Genomic DNA, 24,278 nt, shown 5'->3' with positions numbered 1-24,278 from the left:
TTGGAGCGGTTTGGATTTTTTGCCAGATTCTCATCTTTGTTTTGTTTTGATACAGAGCTCGTAGACCCAAACATCTTTATCCAACCAATTACAGAGGAGCGTGCTTCTCGGACTTTGTATCGCATTGAGCTCCTAAGGAAAGTGCGAGAACAGGCCCTCCGACACCCACAGTTGTTTGAACGACTAAAACTATGCCAGCCGAACCCAGACTTACCTGTCTGGTGGGAGTGTGGGACTCATGACAGGGATTTACTTATTGGAGCTGCTAAACATGGAGTTAGCAGGACAGACTATCATATTCTTCGTGATCCTGAACTGTCATTTATGTCTGCCCAGAGGAGCTATAGTCAGAACAAAGTGGCGCTCTCAAGGACTTCTACTCCGCTCTTGCATCAATATCAGATGGCATTATCTGCTTCTCCTCTTACACCTCAGTCAAGATTGCTGGATGCTAAAGTGAATGCTCTTGAGGATACAAAAGTTAAAAATGAAAATCTGAAAGAGGACCCTCAGTCTTCTGAAGAGGAATCTATGTCTACAGAGGAGACACAGGCAATAATGAAATCTGAACCTTTGAGTCCAAAAAATGGCACCTCGATACAAAATACAGACCACAAACCTAGTGTGAAGACTGAAACAGACAGGCGCATGGTTGCAGCAAGGACAGAGCCTCTAACTCCAAACCCAGCCTCCAAAAAACAGAGAGTCAGCAAAAGAGGATCTGATTCTAGCTCTGACTCGGACTCGGACTCAGATAGATCATCCTGTTCTTCCAGGTCATCATCTTCATCCTCTTCGTCTTCCTCATCTTGTTCACACTCTCGATCAGGCTCTAGCTCCTCGTCATCTTCATCTTGTTCTTCAGCCTCATCATCATCGTCCTCCTCCTCCTCCTCCTCCTCCTCCTCCTCCTCGTCATCGTCTGAGGAGAGTGATAGTGATGAAGAGGAGGCGCAAAAACGTGGTATGTGCATAGTCTTATTTCTGCAGTATAACTTTTAGACTGAAAAAGCTTATTCTTAATGGAAAGATGTCTAAAAGAAATAAGTAAATTAAATCCCACAAAAGTAAACTTTAGTGAAAGTTTTTGCTTGGCTCTTCAAGTGAGTTGGAAGAATTTCACATATACAGCATTTTCTTTGCCTCCTCTCGGTGCTTTGGATGAATCGGTGAGTTAGGTGGTATTGCCTGATTCCCTAAGCAAACTTACCGCGCAGTAAGTTCACATTTGGGAGGAGAGTTGAATGGCTGAGCTTTTCTGCAAGTATGTAGTGTGAGCATGTCTTTCCCACTGCAGTTTCTTTTTTTTTTTTCCCTGCTCTTGCTCACCTGTCTTTGTAGCTTCCTCACTGAGTTCTCAGGAAATCTGGAAACTTCTTTTAATCCAAGCTAAAGAATTGTGCCAGCTGCTTTTTCTCCTTGTAAGCTGGGGGTGACCAAGCTTGTACTTGTACTAAAGATTTTCAAGCACTTAAAATATTTGCTTCAAAACTACTCAGAAAGAACTGAGAAGATTATATAGCATAGGACCAAAGAACATATAGAGAGACACTTTTGGAAGTTTCAAAGTAGAAGCAAAAATCACTGATTAGTGAAAGGGCTTAGAATTTTTAATAAACTGATCAATCATACCTAATTTTTTTAGATGTTGACTATGGACTGTACTCTACCTTTGTCACATTCAAACCGAGTCAGCATGAGAAAAGATATTTCTCTACTCTGTGATAAGAAATGGTAATAGTAAAGGGAAGAGAATGAAGCTGGGCAATGGGATTACAGCATGAGTGAACAAGCTTTTTTTTTTTTTCTTTCTTTTTTTTTCTTTTTTTTTCTTTTTTTTTCTTTTTTTTTCTTTTTTTCTTTTTTTTCTTTTTTTTCTTTTTTTTCTTTTTTTTCTTTTTTTTCTTTTTTTTCTTTTTTTTCTTTTTTTTTCTTTTTTTTTCTTTTTTTTCTTTTTTTTTCTTTTTTTTTCTTTTTTTTCTTTTTTTTCTTTTTTTTTCTTTTTTTTTCTTTTTTTTTCTTTTTTTTTCTTTTTTTTTCTTTTTTTTTCTTTTTTTTTCTTTTTTTTTCTTTTTTTTTCTTTTTTTTTCTTTTTTTTTCTTTTTTTTTCTTTTTTTTTCTTTTTTTTTCTTTTTTTCTCTGATAACCGAGGCAAAAAGGCATCATGTTAATCACATGGATTCTCTGGTCTGGGGAGCTGACGGTTGGAATCCATAGGGTTAACTTTCGGGGGAGCAAACACTGGGAAATAAAACACTGCTTAGACAAAATGCTTAAAGTGCTGCTGTCCGTAGCAGTAGAAGGACGTTCTCAGAGGAAACAGTTGTATGAAAATGTCAAAACGGTGTGAGAAAAGGGAAGCTTGTAAGACACAATGTTTAGTTCTAGATGAAAGATACCATAACATTTGCTTCACATACAAACATTGGGCTTTCTTTCTGCCAGCTCGGTCTGTTTCAGCGTATAGTTGTGCCATCCTCAGATGGCAAAATGCTGTAAATCCATCAGCCCTTCTTTTTGTGGCTATTGGTAAAGACTGGTAAATGCTGGAAAATTCCCTTAACTTCATCTACGCTTTTACTTTTAAATCCAGGTTTTGTTTCATATATTGTACAACAGTTGTAGGACCGTTGGCCTATTTCTCACGTTTGAAATTTCTTAAGCTAAATTATATTAATAATATATGTCTCTATATAGTCATTGTTAAGAAGAAATTTGAGTTCTGTAGAACTATCCCTCAATACCTTTATTCTTTGTGCTGATGTGGTACTTGCCTTACTTTTCAGATGGCACCAGTTTTCAGTTTCAATCTGTTTCCCCTAGTCAGAGTGAAATGTATATATGTATTGTTGTCTGGATGGAAGCAAAAGTAACAGAAGAAGGTGGGGAGAAGTGCAAGTGAGTCAGAAGACATACTAGAATGTTATTAGAAAAAAACCTCTGTGATTAAAAAGTTAAAATTATGCAGACGCACATTTTAAAAGCAGCGGAAAATAAGTGCAGGATCCAACTTACCATCCAGAAAACGAAATGGGGCATTTTTAAAAGTAGTATGCGCAGTAGACTTGCCACATTCTGGTGATAGACAACCTCTCTATTCAACCTAATGTTATGTTTTAGAGCATGTTGGTTTGTAAATGAAATGCTAGTGTTAAAAATATGTAAAGGTTGCGTATCAGATTGCTCTGAAGCACATCTGTTTTCAAATAGCTGAATGTTTGACCTGTTAAGCTCTCGAAAAAGTCTTGGAAGATCAGCAGACTTACTGAAAAATCTGACAAAATAATTCTTCAGTTTAACTTGCTGTTTGGACTTCCCTGAATGATGTTTTGTGTGTTTTGTTTACCTGAGCCTCTTAGAAGATTACAATGAATGTTTTTATTCCTTTTTTTGCAACACGAAATTATATTAGTGGTTTTATTTAGCAGAAGGAACCCCTCATATAAAAGCCTACGATGAAGAAAGTGTCGCTTCTCTGAGTACCACACAGGACGAAACCCAGGACAGCTTCCAGATGAACAACGGGACACCGAACTCCAGTTATCTCTTGCAAGGTGGATACATGTTGGCTGCATCCTATTGGCCAAAGGCAAGTTTATAACCCTCCTTGGAAAACCAAAGGTGTAGGGGAGGGTGGCCTCTGCCATTCGTATTCAATTAAATGTTAAAACCAAAAATTACTCAAGCTGAAGTTGGGAAAACTTGAAAAAACAGGAGTTGTGTTCATGGCAAATTACAGTAAAATTATGAAGAAGTATTTAATATATAGGTTGTACGGCTATAACTATACACGAGAGATTGTTCACATTAGGAAAATAAATTTAGAGGAAGCATAAATAAGATAGAGATAAATTTTCAGGTATTTGGATGATCTAAGCCAGTAAGAGGAATAGTTAAGAGTAGTCCAAAATAACTTACAGTGAAAGAGAGCAAAAAATCACTTAAGATTAGAAAAACTTTCTTAGTAGTAGTAGGGGTCCTTCAGCTACATTGTAAAGTCTTAATTTCTTGAGTCATGTTAAAATTTAGGCTGGGTGAAGCATGGCTTTAACATACCTTTTATGGTAAAAATTTTACCATGTGATTTCTTATGTCGAAGTTCTGATGTATACTTTGAAAAGAAAAATCTTAAGTGACTGGGAATTCACTTTTGTTAAAATAAATAATGAATATTTTTAAGTTTGTTAGTCTTATCTGAGTTTATATGGCAGACATAGCTGTAGGATAATTTTTTTCGTTTCAGTTATGCTCTTTCTTGGCTGTTTTTAAATAGTCAAAGAGAAAATTTGTGGAATTTAATTCATGGTTTGGAAGCCCACAGACTGGTTTCTTACACTTTCAGTCCTTAGCTCACTAAGATGATGAGGCAAAAATTGTGAATTGCTGAAATGCCTGTTCACTACATGTTACAGTACACAGTCACCATGTTACACTTAGGGGTTTTGGTGGTATGACCCTCTTTTTTTAGTTACAGAAAAGCCTATAGAATGTTAACTTTGTGTCAGATTTTTTGACATTTATATTTCTGAATAGTTTTAAAGCAATTTTAGGATGTTCATTGTGTTGTCAGATGTATGCTGTATCACAAAAAAAATACCTATACCATTTTACCATGAAACAATTTTAAAATCTTGCCCTGTGGAAGAGACATGAGTTGCAATCTGTCTTGAAAATTCACAGCCAGATCACAAGCTTCTGACGAAGGGGGGAAGTTTTCAGAGGTCAAGCAATGGAGGAAAGCCTGGGAGGGAGGGCAGTGCAGGAGATAGACGGGGCGATGAAACAGGCAATAGGTTGGCTTAGTGTTTGACCTTCAGCAGCTTTTAGTCTTTATTACGTTTACTGCTGGAATGTATATTTCAATCTAAATATTGCTTTTCATAATTTGGGGGAATTCATCGGAGAAGAGCCTAACTTTCATGTGGAAGTTGCTTGGCAGGTAGTGAAAAATCACATTCAGTGTGTGCCAAATTGGACAGAAAGATGTATTTCTTTTTTTTTAATGCAGGGCTTTATTCTGAGAGGGTCTAGAACATAGAAGAAAACTTACGTATTGGGTAATTCTAGTGTTCAGATTTTTATTTGACAAATGAGTACGCTCTGAAAGTAGCAGAAAACCGATTGTCTTTTAGAGTCTGCATGTGATATGTGTACTTACCTGAGTTTATTGGGACTCAAAACCTATGTAGTATGCAGGTGTGTGAAGTCAGATTTGTGCTTGGTGTCCAAGACTGTGAACAAGGCCTGATACGATTTCAAAAGCTAAAAGGAGACATGTGAGTAAGTGTGTAGATTTAGTTTTATAGATGCTGTTTGACAGATACGGTATGATACTGCTCACAGATTCTGTCTGTGTGGAGTTAACCAATAGTCCTTGCCTCCAGTGGTTCAAAGCCAGACCTGCAAACACTTCAGTAGTTACTGTATCTTTCCTTCAAAAATTGGTGCCATAATGTGTTTAGGCATTTGCAGGACCCAATCCTGTAGAAATGAGAGAGACCGCATGCTTGTTTGCAGGTGGTGGAATGAAGTACAGAGGTGGCTTGCCCAGACTCCCACAGGGAATCTGTACAAAGCCAGGAACTTGCAAAACTTTCAGTCCAAGACCACCAGTGATTCACATTTTCCTTGTTTTTTAAAATGGAAGATTATACATACATGTAATGTGTACAGTGTTGTTAAGCATTACTTTTGTAAAAATATTTTCTCTCTGTTTTTTAGGATCGAGTTATGATTAATCGGCTTGATAGTATTTGTCAAACAGTGTTGAAAGGTAAATGGCCTTCAGCAAGGAGGAGTTATGACAGCAATACAGTGGCATCTTTCTATACAACCAAACTCCTGGACAGCCCGGGCGCAGCTGCAGACTACAGCGAACCCAGTGCACCAACACCCCCTAGTGCAGGTGTTAAAGAAGAATATGATCAATCACCACAGATGTCAAAGGTGAAGAAGCATGTACGAGAAAAGGAGTTTACAGTGAAAATCAATGACGTATGTTTATTTTTATTGCCCTAGGACCTGATTGCGATTGCGGTGTGCGGCATGCTTTACCTGCAAGTGGCTGCCTGCTCTCACTCTTACTTCCTTCGCACACTTGTTTGTGGGTATTTGGGTCTGCTTCTTTTGGGCATTCAGTATTTTTTTCTTTTAATTTGCATAAACCACTGGAGGGAATCATCGTTATTTCCCCCTTCAAACAGAAAGTTTGCTGTTACCTTGCTTCCTCAGACAGCCTGTTTTTTGCAGTTTCTAAGAATCTGGTTAATAATAAAAGGTATTTCAGTTATGTTTGGCTTTTTTGAACGTTGTAGCATGTCCTATTCAGCAAGCACTTTATCATTTCATGGTCTTTTAGAGGGTTGCAGGTCAGTTTCCCAGTTTTACGTGCAGGCTAGAAGCTTCAGAATGCTTGTTTTGAGGGGGGGTGTTTATCTGCAATTTAAGACCTGTTCCTAGCACATGAAAAAATATATGAAACTTTTCTCCTGTAATTGGATATGGCATTTGTGTAGGACTAGATTAGGGAGGTAGACAGCTGTTCAGTGGCTCAGTTTTTCTGTTAAGATATTAATTATTTAAAGTCTATATTCATAGAAGTAGTTCCATGAAATTTCCAGATTTTTTTAACATGGAAGAGAAGCAGGACTCAATTTAAGATCTAATGTGAAGTTTTCATTCTTCCTCAAGTCTTCTGGAGTAACTGTTTGTATGTGAGAATCCTGACTATGAAGTAGTCATTTCTGCTTCAGAAGAGACTCTTCTAACCCTAGGATTTATTTAACAGGAAGGTGGTTTGAAATTGACTTTTCAGAAGCAGGGACTGTCTCAGAAAAGGCCATTTGAAAGTGAGGAAGGTGCATTGGGACAGCAGCAGTACCTGGCTCGGCTTCGTGAACTGCAGAATGCTTCAGAGACCAGTCTTGTCAACTTCCCCAAATCACTTCCAGAATCAGGTATATTCTGTGACTTTATAAAATATCAGAGGGCATAGGGGTTAGTAGTAAATCTTCAATTTGGGGTGGTTCTGTTGGTCTCCATATACAATAAGTGGAGAGATGCTTACAATGTTGGTTGTTCCAAACTGCTTTCTAGAGGAACTCTGTCCAATGTGCAGGGAATTTAGGCACGTCAGTTGAGGCGTGGAGTTAGACAACATGAATAGCCTCACAGTGTCAGTTAGTGTAATGCTCGTTTATTGGAAGTATCCTATTATATATTATAAACACCCTCAATAGAAGGTTTTAATAATTTTAAAATGTATCAGTCTGCATTGACTGTAATAGATGTAAATCAAACCTTGTGGCTAGTTCCTAAGTGAAGATGAAGAGCTCTAGTTTTATGCCTGTGTTAATTGTCTTTGCACACTTCATATTCTTTCCTGTCTCCTGTAATGAAATAGTGGAGAACAACAGTCTAGAACCAACTTTTTGTTTTCATAGCTTATTTTCATAATAGATAACAGTAGGTGTACATTAACAGAAGAAGACAGTGAGCTTGAAGTAAGCAGTTAAAATTGGGATTAAAATATTTGTAATGAATAGAATTGAGTGTTTGCTTTAGGCCAGATTCTGATTAAATGACTGAATCATTGAGACGCATATGTGTATAAAAATATTTCCTTTAAAAAAATGCTGACTTTCACTTCCATTTTGCAGTTTCCTGTTCTTCTTTTGCAACATAGCATTATGGTCTTGTTATAAATGTTGTTACAAACATTTATGTCGGGGTGCTTGCCAGTGTGTGTGAGATGTCAGCAGTCTTTAACAGTTCTTCTACTTATACAGATTTGTTTGGGGGAGTTTTTAAATGGGAAACTTTCATAGTAGAGTAGCTTTTCAGATCCTGATATTAATAATGCATTTTAAATGGTCATAAAACAATAGGCAATTTCTGTTATATATAGAAAATATCTGTAGAAATTATCTGTACTGGTACTATTTCAAGTAATGTTACTTCTTTCTATTTTTTCTTCTGACATGCTTCTTGTTATAAACAGCTCAAGCTTCATTAATTTTATTGCTTCATTCATTTGACTAGGTACTTCCAGTCAGTTAACAGCCAGTGCCAATGGAGTGATAGTTGACAGTCAGCCTGTAGTGAAAAAGAGAAGAGGAAGAAGGAAGAATGTGGAGGGAGTTGATGCCCTCTTTATAAATAGAAATAAACAGCCTAATCACGTAAGTAAATTTTATTCTACATCCAAAAATAAGGTCCAGTTTACTGTTAATCTCTTAACCGAGCATTAATCTGTCAACATACAACAAAAAGTTTATTACTCAAAACAGTTTTTTTCTGAAGTTGTTCATTATAATTTTAAGACTATGAAATGAGAACTGTTTTATTAAATATTACCAAAACGCAACATTGGCAACTCTTTTTTTTTTTTTAAATGAAACTATATATAGTTCTTGTTTTTGATAAAATGTAACTAGCAATGTATTACAGAAACCATAACATTTGACACAGCAACACTTTCAGATATCTTTTCTTCCTAGTCCCTTTTCTGCCAACATGTGTTATGGGCCTGACTCTACAATGACTTACGTGGAGCTTATCTTTATGCTCATGAGTAGTGTCTCTGAGTTCCTGGATGTCTGCATAATGATTCGCACGACTGTGGCCTTCACTGTATCATATATAAAATAATTAGGATAGTTTCTGTTTTCCATAGAGAACTTAATCAAATGTTTTGAATTTCTCCAGGTTAATCCAGGTATTAACTCCTGTCAAGTTGCTGCAGGAATAAACCCAACGCTCACTTACACTCAGTCCCAAGGCATGCTTGATGCAGAGAGTCCAGTCCCTGTTATTAACCTAAAAGATGGAACAAGGCTTGCAGGTGATGATGCCCCAAAAAGAAAAGATTTAGAAAAGTGGCTTAAGGAACATCCTGGCTACGTTGAAGATTTAGGAGCTTGTATTCCTGTGAGTATTCTTTTCAGCTTTGCTTTAGCTCAATAGTAAAACACCTCTCATAATGTACTTGAATTTGTATTGTATTTTATGAGGAATTCTCTTTTGTTTGTGTGTTCTTCTATATTATATTGTTTACGAAGGAAAATATCTGTCTGCTGGTGTTTTTTCTTACATAATTTGCAAGCTCCACTAGCCTTCCATTTCCCTTGCAAATATAATTGCTAGGAAAGATAACGTTAAACGTAGATATTTGATCATTGTCTAGTTTTACATAGGTTTTAAAAATTATCTACAATAAGAAAATGTTTTACCATGATGTTCATTAGCTAGTTAGAAATGATCAGAGCTGAAAATATGTAAAGGCAAATTTAGTGATGTGCAAGAGGATTAAAGACTTTATTGTGGAATATATCTCATCTATATATCAGTGGTATGGTAGTATCACATCGTGTGGGTATGATGAAAAGCCGCTTTCTATCCTGTCGCCCTGCAGCCTGTACTGTTGCGTGAAGTTATTTTGGCCCAAGTACAGGATATTGTATTTTCCCTTGTTGAACTTCATGAGGTTACTGTCAGCCCCTTTCTCCAGCCTTTTGAGGTCTTCCTGAATGGCAGCCTACCCCTCTAGTGCGTCAGCCACTTTCCCCTGTTTGGCATCATCTATGTGTTTCTTGAGGGTGTATCCATCCTGTCCCACTGCCCAGGTTGTTAATAGAGACACAGGATAAAAAGTGCATTTCATGAGAGTTCCATTTTTCCAACAGCAAATAAGTCAAACTTGACAGAATTAAAGAACAGCTTTTGTAGATCCTAAGGTTATTAACTTCTTTAAGAAATCGGAAAAAAATGGGGGGGGGGGGGGAAGGCTAGTTGTTCTTTTTGTTAGGAATGTCTCAATATAGCAACACTTTTCACTCCAGCATGTTTTTTTCAACAGTTGTGTCTCTGTTTTTTGCTGCTGCTGTTCCTCCTTTCTTCTCTCTGAAGCAGTCTGGCAATTAGAAATGAGAATTTAGGTGAAATTTCAAAACTTCCAATTAGGCATTTTTATCTCTGAATTAAGGAGTGTATTTAGAACACCGAAGTACATACTAAGAAATTAATTAAATACACAAAGAGCATAGTATAAAATTCTGAGGATAGAAATCTGCGTTTAGTATTTTTGAAGCAGTATAGAGATAAACTAGATTGTCACACAATCTACGTTTCCATTTTTTTAAGTCATAAGAACAACTATCCAAGTAAGATTCCTTATGATACTGAATAAAAGAAGGTGACTTCAAATGAAAGCCTGCCTAAAGAGAATATGCAAGTATCTTAACATATTTTAAGACAGTTATATCAGAAAAATAATTGACTTTTTAATTACTTTATAACAGAGAATGCAGCTGCATGATGGGAGGCCCAAACAAAAAAGACACCGTTGTCGAAACCCTAATAAACTGGACGTTAATAGTCTGACTGGTGAAGAACGTGTTCAGCTCATAAATAGAAGAAATGCAAGAAAGGTATTCATGTTACTGTCTTCATTCATATCTTCCCAAAATCAAGTTACCTGAAATTAAGGACTCTTAATATTTAGCCAGTGAAATTTTGTGTACAAAGTAAATGTTTTTGTGTTACGTTTTTGGCACAAAATAGGAAAGTCAGTGGCAATGTTCTAGTAAGCATTTGGAAACTGTGGAAATATGCAAGACACTGCTAGAAACTTTTTCTGGGGTTTCTGTTCAGAACTGAACACTCAATATACTGCAATACTTGTGCCACTGACTGAAAGTGAATTCCAGTACGGAGGCTATCCCATGAAGTATTTTGTTCCGTAATAAAACTATTCTAGACAGATTATTTGATATTTTTATTACAATAAAACTAAGGTTGTTCTTTTGTATGTTATTGATTTAATTTAGCTGTCAGGCTTATTACAGTAACTTTTTCAGAGGAAGTTTTTATTTTCCCATAGAATCTTTTTTCTTGAAGATTGGCAGCAAAGAACACTCTAAAAAGACCCCGTTTTTAAATTTGATTTTTCTTAACATATAGTTCTTTATATGTTATTCTGATCAAATAGCAGCAATCTAACAAGTTCTAAATTTCACACACACCTTATGATTTGCCATTACTACTTTGGAAATAGTTAAAAATATATTGATAGTGTATCCCATGCAGGAACTTGTTCACTGGAATTTGTTAAATCCTGTGTGCTGGAATTTGGGGGGGGGGGGGGGGGGGGAGTCGCTCTTTTTCCTTTTCTTGTCTCTGTCATTCTGCATTTATGATTCACCAATATACATTACATTACTTGTAAATCAAATTGCTAGGTTAACCAGTAGTGCAATAGAGGAATAAAAGAAGAAAGGGAGTTCTTGTGTAAAATCCCAATAGGGGAAGGTGGGAGGCTTAGGTGGTATTTACAGGTTTTTCAGTCAGGTGATCAAAGCTGGGAAGGGTATGATGAATTAAAAAGGGCTTTGGGGAAGGCTTAAAAGCAGTATGCAAGAAAAGCATCACAATGTTGTTTTTGGTGGTGATGAATTCAGACAGATGTGTGGGATGGTGCTTTTGAATGCCGATGTTGTACCAGAACAGCAGCACAGCGAGGGAGCCTTTTCGGTACTGCATCAATGCACGGACCACTTTCTCTTGTGATACTGCTACCTTGACTTTCTGTTAGAGAGCAGCTGTGAGGAGAGCAGAATTTTTTTCACACTGCTATTCTAAGGTCAGAAGCTTTGTGTGTCTGTAGAGAAGAATGAGACAGAATTTGAGAGTCCTTAATCTCTTCAGTGCATCGAGACGGCAGCTCTGAAGCGGAGCCTGTGTAGTGCTAGTCTCTCAACAGACAGGCACGCTGGCTTCTCTGTGGTAAACCATGCTCTAGGGAACCTTTTCAAAGTGATCTTTGCTGGCTGCAAGAGCCTATGTTTTCATGATGGCTTTTTTTCCTCTAAGAAGCTTCCCCTGATAGCTGAAACACTCTTCTTCTGTTACCTTATTATTATCCTCAGTGTTCTCACTTACAGTCTGCCCTAGCTTGTCTGGGTCACCACACTCTCCAAAACTTCTGCTCAGTTTTTTTTTTTTTTTTCTTTTTTTAATTGGGATCCACATTCGGTTCCCCTCCATGTTTCGGAGGGGAACCAAAAGTAGCCCAGAAACATGAGTTGATGTTGCAATTCATCTTAGAGAAAGTTGAGCAAAAACTGGAATTCTTCTCCCTCTCTTCTTGCTACTAGAGACAGTCTGGGTCAGTTTATACTTCTGGTTAATCTGAAATCTTACTTTCCTGCTTGTATGATTTTATTGATGAGACTTGCTGTCTAGCAATCTACAAGAAAAATTTTACAAGAGAAGCAGAACCTCTTGATAGAAGTATTTTTAGAAATCGACTGACATGATAGGGTAGGACTGATTTACTAGATAGAGGAAAATCTTAGCAAATATGATTGGAGTTTCAACTTTCCTGCAAATCCTTGGACCTCTGTTGTTCTCTGTTCACTATTGTACCTGCTGTTCCTTTCACTGCATGGCTAAAATGAGCTCTGACATTAATACTTAACCTTATATTAGTAGGAACGTCAGTTATTGAAATTACAAAGTAAGAGTTTCGTAGATGCTGATGTTCAGAACAAATCAAGAATATCTCGCCTAATCCAGTAGAAATCAATCAAATGCTATATCTTGTTGATAATTTTAACTAAAACTATTTGTATTGTTTTATATAAAAGGCAAAAATGAAACAGTGTGTCAGTCATGAACGTTGTCTTTTTTCATATCAGATGAGAAGTACTTTTTGACTTCTATCTTTTACTTCTCAGGTGGGGGGTGCGTTTGCTCCCCCTCTGAAGGATTTGTGCAGGTTCTTGAAAGAGAATCCAGAGTATGGAGTGGCTCCTGAATGGGGAGAAGTTGTAAAACAATCTGTAAGTATTTGCATAATAAGATATCTGTGACATGAAACGTATCATAAAACATAAACAAAAGCAAACAAAAAAGGCATGTTTTTTATTTCTGGTATTATAGTAAATGTAGGGTATGAGTCCCAATTAGGTTTTCTGGGCAGCTCAGCTCCCTAAACTGGCACAGCTCTGAGTAGGAGGAAGGAGGAGAGACAGTGGCAACCCCAAATTAAAGATTTGGTTTAAGGTGCTACAGTGCTGTGACTTTTGCATCTAGTAAATATAGCCTTGAAGGTTTTTAGGTAAGGTGTTAGCCCACAGAATAGTTTCTTATCCTTAAAATTATAATAGTGAAGATAAATATGATTTTAAATATTTACTTTTACTTAAATAACTTACAATGTACATTTTTAATTTTTAAAAAAGAATGGTATCACCTATCAAAATGTAAGTCAAGTAGTAAAATACCTATTTTCTACACTTGGAGTTTTTGTTTTGTTTTTAGCAAAAAACTAGTGTTGAGATTCCAGTGGAGGGAGCAAGGTTAATATATTATAAAAGCTTAATATCTTGATGTGTAAATGGTTTTCTGCTCAGGTAAAAATATTAGTAATATCTGTAGCTCATTAGTGACATGACTAAACTAGACTTGCATCAGAGCTTTCAAGCCCGGTTTTCACATCCATCACTTCTTTTGTGCACACTGATTCCCATTTCCAGTATTTTTAGGAATATGTTTGCCCTACAGTTTCACCGTTGCCCAGTCCTATTCCTTCTGTAGGGATTACAACAAAGTAAGTGATAGAAGAAGTGTGTTCCCCTGTAGTCCTGAGCTGCTTGCTAGTAGCAAGATCCATTCAGTAAATAGTTTTTCCCAGACTGGAAATGATGAATGTAGCTTTAAAGGGGTGCATGTAAGTGCGTGTGTCCCTCTGTTTGTATGCATGTCTGTGGGCTCCTGTGTGTACCTTCATACATGCACATAATTTTGCATTTAGATCACAGTTAACATGGAGCTTACAGAACTAGAGACATTTATAGACACAATTTCTACGTGTTTATGTTGATCAAATAACTGAGCAGCTGACTAGTTAAATTTTATGTTTTGCATGGACAGATGCATATACAAACCTGTGAGAATGATTTCAAAGGTTACATTAAGCAATTTGATCAGAAACGGATAAATTGTTAGAGACCATCTGAAAAACTGCTACAGAAAAAAGAATCTGGAGATGTGTTTCCTTTGTGCAACAATAACAAAAACTCGGATTTATTAAAAATAATGATACCTGAATTACAAAGGTTATTTTGTTTGAGATTTGTACTTGGTTAAATTTAAAAGAAGAAAGTGAAGTCTATTTCCTCATCTACCAAAACTTGTCAGGAGTGTATTACGCTAACACTACACCTTCAGCCTCTGGCAAAGAAATGGCTAAGTTAAATTCTGTTCTAGTTCATATCAACTAAATTCTAAATCTTTCTGTGAAGTTCTAAGTCCCACTCTCTCTGGTACCCCTGTGGGACATTCTGGTAGGAAAAAAGTACTAGGAACAGGATTAGACTGCAGTGAATAGAGATGTAAATAAGAGAATTCCTTTTAGAGTTTGGTATTGTACTGTATTATGGAGATGATTAATAGTTTATCCTCTGATTGCCATTTTTAAAAGGAATTCCCAAGACAATGCATTTTAAAGAGTGTATTAATGCACAATTAGAATTCTTTCTTCATCATTAGATAAAGGACTTGGAGCGGTAAGGAATACCATGTAAGCCTCTAAAAAAGTGCTCTGAATTTCATTTTAATTGCGCTTGAGTCTCTGCTATTTATTTTTAAGTATATGGATGATGTGAAATATGAAGGCATTAAACAGACACTAGCAATAGTAAAAAGGACTCGGACTGTTGATCTGTGTGAAATCACTCATTTACATTTCACCTCAAATTGAGTAAGTTCTCTTTTTAATTAGACAGTTACAAATTAAAGGACTGGAATCCCAAAGCAGTGCTTTGTTTTATATCTTAAATTCAGATTGCTCCTCTAATTAGCTATATTTGGCCTGACCTGCAAAGAGCCCTCCAAAGATGAGTTAGTAGAGGGTCTGGAGAGGAGACCTGACAGGAGACCTCACTGTGGAACTGGGATTTAAATGCTTGAGATGTGATAGTGCAAAGTCACCGCAAATTGCAGCGAGTTGTCTGAATATCAAGTTGCTCTGCTAACGTAACAGAATAATCTTTGACATGGTTACTGTATGCTTGGGTTTTTTGCTTCTTCATTTTCACGCTTTCAAAACACTGAAAATACATGATGCATCTCTTGCAGGGATTTCTTCCAGAAGCTATGTTCGACCGTATTCTCACAGGGCCTGTTGTGCGGGAAGAAGTAAGCCGGAGAGGAAGACGGCCGAAGAGTGAGATTGCCAAGGCAACAGCAGCTGCAGCCGCCGCAACAGCGGCCAGTGTCTCGGTTAACCCTCTGCTAGCCAACGGGTTGCTGCCGGGTGTGGATCTGCCCAGCCTGCAGGCCCTGCAGCAAAACCTGCAAAATCTGCAATCGCTGCAAGTAACGGCGGGATTAATGGGCATGCCAGCGGGCTTAACCACCGGAGGGGAAGCGAAGAGCGTGGCGGCCATGTTCCCCATGCTGCTGTCAGGAATGGCTGGATTACCAAACTTGCTGGGCATGGGCGGACTTCTCACAAAGTCTACAGAATCTATTTCAGAGGAGAAAAAGGGAAGCGATTCAAAGGAGGCAGATATAAAGAAAGAAAGGACAGAAGACCAAAATACAGATATTGGTGGTGAAAACTCTGTTTCAAATTCTCCTTCAACATCCTCTGCTGCTGCAGCTGCCAACCCTCTATCTCTTAACCCATTACTTTTGTCCAACATACTTTATCCAGGGATGCTTCTCACTCCAGGCCTTAATCTTCATATCCCAGCTTTGTCTCAGTCCAATATTTTTGATGTACAGAACAGTGAAAACAATGACACAGGCTCAGCCAAGCCCACAGAAGAAAAAGAGGAAAATTCTAGGGTTAGAGATCAGGAAGACAAAGGGGGAACAGAGCCAAGCTCTCACAATGAAAACAGCACAGATGAGGGTTCAGAGAAAGCAGATGCTTCATCTGGATCTGATAGTACATCGTCTTCATCAGAGGATTCAGATTCTAGTGATGAAGACTGACCCCAGACTCTGCACTTAAATTATAAACTGATTTTGAATTTATTCTTTAATTATTTCATTGTAAATAACCCAGTGTTGAGTGCATCAATGATTTACTGACCGAACATTTCAGTATTTGTTTAGAAGTGCAAACTGCTTTCAGAGACGTTTTGCATGTAATATTTCTTGAAGTTCATAAGTTTCTGAACTTGTATGTACTATCAAATACACAATGGTGTAAAATTACAACAAAAGGCATTATAATTTTGTTGGGGGGTTAATTTTATGAAAATAATGCTCAAGTAAGAGCTGTATATTTAATATATTTGCAGTGAACACAGAATACTTTATGCATATTATTGATTTAATTTGAATATAGTTTTACAGCCTCCTTGACACTTATAATTTACAGATCAAAACTCAGCAATAATTTGGGCAGCTAATGAATGTCATGAAAGCTGTAGAATCTACATCACCATCCATTGCTTTAATTACATGAAAATGCTCTAGTGTTGTGATGCACTGCTGTTTCCAATTCAGGTACAAGTGTGTTTAAAAGAAGATAAATTTTTCCCAATCAGCCAATTAAACTGGCTACCTGTTACCTCAGCTGAGTTAGTTTAGGAAGTTTACATTGGTTTCTATTAACTTGTTTTCAGGTTTCGTTTTGTTTTCTAAAGACATCCTGTATCACGTTAAAATCAGAGTTACCTGAGATAGGACTGTTGGGTTGTTTTTTCTCATTACAAGAGTTCTCTTTGACAGTAGTAAAGGGAAATTAAAACAAACTGTCTTATCTCATGCTACTTGGCACCATAGAGACCTATTTAGTTTACACCTTGCAAAGTTTTGGGCTCCCTCCACAGAATTAAAAGTCCCAGAATAAGGAGTAGTTTCCCCAAGACTCAAGAGGAGGCAAACTGTCATAAAGTGCCACTGAAAAGACCTTTCAACACTGCATACTTCATGTAAAAATTGTTTGTTTGCTTTGTTTGTGTAGATTTCTATTTGTGTTTTATGTCATAAAACCTCCTGGAATTACCAGTTAATAATGGTAAATAAAGTATAGATAGTGTTGAACTCCTTTTGAGTTTAAACCTCTCTACAGATTTAAATCTGACTAAATATTAAATATTACCCCAAATCGTTACTGGGATATCAGTTCATATATTATGCTGAGTTGCCCACTAAAGAAAAAGCACTTTGACTAGTAAGGAAAACAAATTATTCCTGGAAACCACAAGAACAGGGCATAAAGCATCTGTTTAAGTCCAAATCCTTAGAACCCTTTACTATATAAAATCTGTCTAATATTTGATGTGTGATATGATTCCTCCTTCTTCTTAAGCTGCTATTACTCTGACACAGTAGAGGCCCAGATTCACATTTACATAAGTTCTGAACTGACTAAGATTTCAATTGACCTTAGTTATATCATTTGTGGTCCAAGAATAGACAAGTGTTAAGAGAAAATAGATACAGGTACTGGTAGAAGTCATTGAAAAAGCTTTACAAAGGGATAAATTTAAAAATAAAAAAACAAAAAACTGTATATTTTGATATAGTTCTGTTGCTTGCTTGTACAGTAAAACAACTGTGTTGTTTTTTTACCAAGAACTTTACCAATGAAATATAAGTTTCTATGTGCAAAATAATTAACCCCATGATTAGAAGCAGTATTACATGTAATTACACAATTATACAAGTACCATTTGGATTGTGCTGGTTACGTATCTTCCCAAATAGTATTCTGTTTTTTGGCCCTTCATGCAGTGTCTTAGCAATAGTCAAAATTTAAAACTGCCAAGAGAAGGGGGTAGCAATTCTTCATCATGAGAAAAATGTATTGCATATTTAATATTTTGCCCTTTGTAATATAGCACTTTTATTTAACTAGGACACATCTATGAAATAGCCAAAGTTTTACAGTTATTAACTTAGTTTGCTGATGGACTATGTCAACAATACCATCACTTCCCACCCTTACCCCACAGAAGAAATCCTAAATCTTGTGGCTAAAACTAATTTATATCAGATTTATGAAATAAAGTATTTTCCTAATTATGCTCAAGTAAGTTTGGTTACCATTCTAGTGATTCTTTCTATGTAATAAGGCAATTACAGTTTCAAGTAATGAAGGCTGGTGTAGACTTGAACATAATATATCGGGTTTATTTTTAATCAGTATGAATCAGAGGGGGAAAAATGTCCCACTATCAGCTATAAACTATATGCAAATACGGTTGTATAAAGTTAAGGGTTGTAAGGAAACCTCAGTAGAATTACACTAATACTGAAGTTAAAAAAATAAAAGGATATCCAAGGTGATGATAAAGTGTGTGTTGGTAGTTACTAAAGGAACCTTAGCTGTTATTGCCTTGTATTTCTATCCCTTGTTTCAGGCTTCATGATCCAAGTCTTAGTCCAGTTTTTCTTTTTGGACATTTGCAATATTTGCCAGTTGTGTTCTGTGTAGTCTGAATTTGCTTTCTGTAGTTGAACAAGCGTCTTAAAAAGTCATTTGTAATTTATTGAATTACTTTCTATGATGTTCTATAGAGCAAATGGAAGTTTAATTATTTTTTATTAAACATATTCTTTGACTACCCATGATGTCAGCCTCAATATGTGAAAATACTGTTGTCTGTGTAAGGATTAAAGATGTATCTGTGAGCGGCAAAAGTTAAGATTGAATGGTACAGTCTAAAAATGAAGTTGTTCCTAAGATCTTAGAAAGTCAAGCCAGAGATAAAAGCTTCCACTAACTCAGGTCAGTGTTTTGCTGCTGTTGTATAGCTTTTCTCTGAGAATCAGTTTCAGTCTGTTTCCTGTAATTGTTGCCTTACAAAGAAAATAAGCTGTTGCTCCATGGCTCTGTAGTTATGGTTAGGAAGGAGAACGCAGTCTTGGTCCAGGTCCAAAACTTGGCTTAATTTGAAGTAATCATGTATCTATTGTTGTTCCAGGGTTAAAATGTTGGAAGTGGAATACCTTTTGAATTTTTCTTTTAAAAACTCTGCCTTACTTTTTACATGTTTACTAAGTCTTTTAATTTTGTACACAGCACTGACTATTGCTATTTTTCACATATTCCATACAGGGAACAGGCATTACTCTTGAATCTGAGTTATCTCCTGGTTGTCAGGTGCCTTCTTAAACTTGCATTGCACTTGAATGATTCAGTATCCTTCTTACTTACTCTAGTCTGAATTTTGTCTTCAGATCAGAGCTTCTCCTTTCTCAAATCTGCACATGTGATAAAAATGTGCACATGCATATGAGCTCTGTTTGTTCTTCTCCCCCATTTCTTTCCTCCCAAGAACCCCTAAGAGGGTATTTTATTTATTTTTAGTGGGGCTATTAGAAGGAAATAATGTCAGATTTTTAAAAAAGACTATCAAAAAAAGGAAAACTCATATATTGTTTTTAACCATGTAATTTTGGAGTCCAATCCTCTTAGTCTGTAAATTAAAGCTTGAACAGATCAGTTTTTCAATGAGATTATTTCCAAGGAACAGATAATCTGAGTGTTTAAATTCCTGCACTCCTTTGAACTCTTTATGAATCAGTATCAGCATATGGTGATCCGACCAGGCTATTAACAGGTTGTCCTAGACAAATTCCTGTCCTATTTGTTTTATTTTGTGTCTGAGTAAATTCCTCTTGGCATGTTATTTGGTAATGTATTTGTCAGTTACTGCTCTGTACAACAGTATTGGTATACAGTCAAGTTTACTATACTAACAAGTTTACTACTTTATGCCTCCATTTGCAAAGTAGCGAGATGATGAGTGCCTAGGTGCACAGGTGCTTAATGTAAAGGGATCTGGGATGCAGCATTATATGAAATTGTGCTGCGAAAGCAATTAACATTTAGCTGTATGAACAATTTCTGATCTAGTTCAGCTGTATCTATAATTATCTCTGACATAAATAAGCTCCAACATAAGCCACAGCGTAATGTGAGATTTACGCTGCTGCAGATGACAAACATTTCAAATTTTATATCTGTACATAGTAAGGATGTTACAGTGAGGTTATACCGGGGTCTGCAGAGGAGACCCTTACAATAGTGTAGCTCTGAGAGTTTGCAGAGTAAAGCACAAAACAAAACTCCTCTGGGTTGTCTAAATAGCCCTAATGTTATACAGAAAGTAGGAATCATTTCTTTGTCGCTTTTAGAGGAAAGGAAAACAAAGATAGTAAAATGATAATAGATTTCCGTAACTGGACAAGAACAAAATCTTGATCCCTTTGCTTTTAACTAATTATCTCTAATACCAATCAAGTTTTTTCTGTTAACAGATACAGCAAGGACTTCTGATGGTTATGGATCTCTAAAGGTACGTTTCAATCAACATTTTCCTGAAGAGTAACATGCATTCTAGTTATACATTGTCAACATTTTAAATGCAAATATGTATGAGCAGGAGTGTCACTAGTCAGCATTGGGTGTTTACTTACAGTGGCATCTCGTTGAGGACAGCAAAAGTAAGTGTCTCTCAGCTGCTTCAGTTCAATTCCTGGTGTATTAGTGAAAATCCACTGTAATGAGCAGCTAGCTTGTGCTAATAGAGCAGACTGTGATCTCAGCTGGCTGGAAGAGGAACTGGCTTTTTTTTTTTTTTTTTTTTTTTTTTTTTTTGCTAGCCACTTTTGCTGGGAAGTGCACAACCTTTAGCAGAAAGGAGGGGGCCCACAGCTGGGTACTGTCAAAGCCTTTAAAAGTGGCATTTTTTTCTTTTAGGAAGCAATGAAAAGCCCTTCTACCAGTAACCTGCCTTCTACTGCATTTCTCTGTTTTACAGTAGAAACTCTCATGTACTTCTGTCTGTAGAAAGGCTTGCTAATGTTTAAATATTCTGTGAATATGCAAGACAAGGACAAAAGATCAAAGAAGGATCATAACATTCTGAGGGAGGACAAATTTTGCAAGTTGAAGTTCTTTAAAGGGGGATGCTTTGGAAAAGGTTAAACCCTTTTGGTCATATTATTTGCACTGTCAGGTTAGAGAATGGAGCCAAGCAGGAAACAACTGAAGGGCTGGTTTTGTACGGGCCAGGTGAAAATGCTGGAGGGCATTACACTGCAGGCTGCCCTGTTTTTGCAGAAAAAGGCCCCCTAGATGAGGAGAAGTTAGTTTTGTTACATTTTGTTTCAATTTTGAACGCAGTATTTTAGGAAGAATGTCCACTGAGAAATAAATACAAAAAATTAGGGAGAAAATTCCACAAAGTAAGTTGGGCTGAAGTCCTGAAACTGAGAAGTATGTGTAGGTGAGTATCTCCATTCAGGATGATTATGTCCTCAGAATACTTTATTACGATTTACACAACTTGAACTTTAGGTTCAATTTAGTTTGTTGCATACTGTAATGCAAATTAAACATTAGCTAACATTCAGATTTCTTTTTGAAAAATGTCCTACTTAAAATTAATCACTGTAGCATTTCTCTACAAAGAATTGGGAACATTTTAAAATAAGATAAATGGAGGCTATGAGGGGTTTGTTTGTTTGTTTTTAACCCTGCCTCTCTCCGAGTTCCCTCAGTAGGTAAACCACCCCATCAGAAGGGAGACAAGTGCCACTCAGAAGATCTTGCCATAAGGTCATTCAGCAAAGTAAGAATTTGTTTCCTTGCCTTTTGTCCAATTTGACCCTGAAGAAGCTCTAAAAGTACAAAATTCTCATTAGCGTTCTATGTAACTAACGCTGAGCCAAGCCCTTTTACTGTCACTTGTGTGTGTAAGGCAGGCTGCTTTGGGTAATTCTTTGGATCCTAATGTCAGATGTAATATTGGAATCTCTTTTCATCAAAGCTCACCAAAATTGGCAGTATGTCCTCCAGCTGTCTCCAGTTCTCAGAAGTGAACAGCTTTTGATCTGGAAGCTGCTGCTGTGTCAGCTCCTCCACGTCATGCTGTTTGATCTCAGTTGTGCTTCTCAGCTAAAACAGGTGGTTGGAGCTCAGCCCTTTGCTCCTGCAAGGGAGTTTCTAATTCCTAGTCCTAAGAAAGATAATTACACACTGCTTTCTTTTGTAATACAGCAGCAATTTTAAGCTGAGTAAATGCAAAATTCAAGTGTCTGTTTATAAATAATGACGGGCATCGTATTCTGGGTGCTGTCCAGACTGTCCAGTAAAGGCTGCTTGTAAGACCCAAGGAAGTTTTTTGCCGGTGTTCAGGAAAGTCTGCTTCTAGTTTTGGTCCTAAATGAAGCTGTGTTGGGGAAAATTCTACTGACTCTGGTACCTCAGATTGTTCCTTTTCTGCTTTTTAGTGCAATGAACACTTCTCAGAGACATGAGGGGAAGAGCCATGCTCCTTTTTAAATGGAAGCTGAAGTCTTCCTGTGATCATTGGTCTCCATCAGCTGAGCCTTAAAGTAAAATATTGAATGTTGCAAGATTCTTGATGAAGTTCTGCAAATTGGTGACTCAGTATTGGAAGTAGCAGAAGACTGGCTGTGCTGGGAAAGACCCTGGGAAGGATCCTGGAAAAAGGTTTCAGTGATGCACACTGTTTCTACCTATCCAAATCTTTTCAAGAGTTGGTCATTCTGGGCTTTCCTAACATCAGACTTTGACTGGTATGTATTTAGCCTTATCTGGTGATAAGTTGGCCTTATTCTCTGGAGGTAGACAACATTAGTCACTCTTTCAAATGCTTTCTTTCCCAGAGGGCATTCAGTGTTTTAAGTTAGTACAGTTAGGGTCTATGCCACCACTGAGCAGCTGTTTAGCTTCAAGATCTGCTACTCTTCCCTTGAGTTTTGCAAGGAGACCGCAGTTTCTTACTGGAGAAACCAGTAAAGAAAAGTCCTATGGGATGAAAAAGATTTCAGTGCCTTTCTAAAATGTCTAAAAATGTTTCTTGTGTAAAATTTCAATAGACCATTAAATTAAAAATGGCCTTATTTTAAAAGTTTACTTGAATGTTCTTATTTAGAAATCTTACATCACTTACAAAATGTGGACACATAAAAGGAGGAGGTATGCAGGTATAATCACAGCCCAATAACCTTATCCCTAACCTAGGTTTTGTTTATCTTTTAATATTTTGGGATTTTGGTTTTTTTAATCCAAATGGCTTTTGAAGAGTAGGTTAATATGTTTTCAAGTAGAAAGTAGAATACTGTAATAAATTATAGCTGCTTTTTATTTAAAAGAATAGTGTAAATGTAGGTTAATATAAAAGCCCTTGAAGCCTATTCAGACTTCTGGATGGTAGGGAAGAACCAGTCAGTGCTGAATGCATCTTGAAGCTGCTGTCTTGCTAGTAAGTTCACAGCTCCGTGAGAAAAAAAGAGATGTAAGAAATTAAATGTAGTCTACCATTAGTTTTTAATATTGTTAAACTGAAAACATTTGGTGGGTGGGGTGGGTGTCAGACCCTGAAGTTCTTTTGATGTGACTGAAAATGTCCAGACAGGGTGGCTGGTGTGAGCGACGGCAGACGTCAGCGGAAGATGCTGTATCATCATCACCATCATCATCGCTGTCATCTCCCAGGGCCTGGGCTGAATTCGCTAGTGCTAGCTCGTGTTTTCTTGCGCCATCTAGCGTTTTTAGAGAAGATTAGAAATATGCAGTCCAGTCCTGGAACACGTCTTAGGGTTATCCAAACTGTATCTTCTTGATGTTTTTCCACTAACGCTTTCCTTGCTGTTGGTTATATACTACTAACGTTTCAAAACTAAGCAGGCACAGCTAACAGATGGTGGAAGGGCATCACAGACTCTACACTGTTTCATCCATCTCTTAGCGTGTGCATATATACCTGCTTTAGCATTAACCTGAGGTGTGATTTTGGCAAGAGCCTCCCTGCTGCGCCCTGCGGCCTCTCGCAGGAGCTGTGACTCCGGGCCTCTGGAGCACACGGAGCCGTTTAGCCTCTGACAGCTGAAATCCCCCACCGCGTTTTGTGTTATGCAGCACAGCAGTTTAGAAATTCAGCAGTTGCGAATCAGCCCCCGGGACCCAAACCGGCAGCGACTCGCTCTTTCGTTTTCTGACCTTATTTTGCATTTGCGTTTTTCTGCGTGCTGATGCAGAGCTGTCACCACACCGTTACTGGGGGCAGTGCACGCACCCTGCGCCCAACGCCACCCAGGCCGCCGGAAGTGACGCCACGCACTCCGAGCGTGACGTGGGCGTGGTGACGCCACGCAGCGCCCGCTACCTCTCCCGGTGCATCCCGGGAGCGGGGGGGGGAGGGAGAGGGCTGCCGCGCGGCATTATGGGAGGGGAAGTCTGTGGCGTCGCCGCGGTGCCGCAGCGCGCCTGCGCGCCCCGA

General features: G+C 37.6%; 1 protein-coding gene and 1 long non-coding RNA gene across 12 annotated transcripts in view; one reads left to right on the top strand and one right to left on the bottom strand.

Annotated features, from left to right (window-relative positions):
- Positions 1–18,589, top strand: part of CHD9 (chromodomain helicase DNA binding protein 9) — a 105,416-nt gene extending 86,827 nt beyond the window's left edge. For 5 of the 11 annotated variants that reach the window (XM_064519534.1, XM_064519535.1, XM_064519536.1 and 2 more), the window contains 9 exons: positions 56–964; positions 3,426–3,589; positions 5,722–5,994; positions 6,788–6,956; positions 8,041–8,180; positions 8,707–8,928; positions 10,299–10,427; positions 12,735–12,839; positions 15,139–18,589. In XM_064519534.1, coding sequence (XP_064375604.1) covers positions 56–964; positions 3,426–3,589; positions 5,722–5,994; positions 6,788–6,956; positions 8,041–8,180; positions 8,707–8,928; positions 10,299–10,427; positions 12,735–12,839; positions 15,139–16,002 — 2,975 coding nt within the window. In that variant the 3' untranslated portion in view covers positions 16,003–18,589. The remainder of the gene's footprint in view (positions 1–55; positions 965–3,425; positions 3,590–5,721; positions 5,995–6,787; positions 6,957–8,040; positions 8,181–8,706; positions 8,929–10,298; positions 10,428–12,734; positions 12,840–15,138) is intronic. The other 6 variants (XM_064519539.1, XM_026102174.2, XM_064519540.1 and 3 more) reach the window with 5 other exon arrangements.
- Positions 18,590–23,307: 4,718 nt separating this feature from the next.
- LOC135329765 (uncharacterized) lies at positions 23,308–24,150 on the bottom strand. Its single transcript, XR_010391396.1, has 2 exons — positions 23,999–24,150; positions 23,308–23,541 (listed from the first exon to the last, which is right to left on the bottom strand). It is a non-coding gene; the product is annotated as an uncharacterized LOC135329765 (long non-coding RNA).
- Positions 24,151–24,278: the final 128 nt, after the last annotated feature.

This window comes from Dromaius novaehollandiae, chromosome 13 (genome assembly GCF_036370855.1).
Source record: "Dromaius novaehollandiae isolate bDroNov1 chromosome 13, bDroNov1.hap1, whole genome shotgun sequence".
Lineage (NCBI taxonomy): Eukaryota > Metazoa > Chordata > Aves > Casuariiformes > Dromaiidae > Dromaius > Dromaius novaehollandiae.
This window is presented reverse-complemented; position numbering and strand designations above follow the sequence as displayed.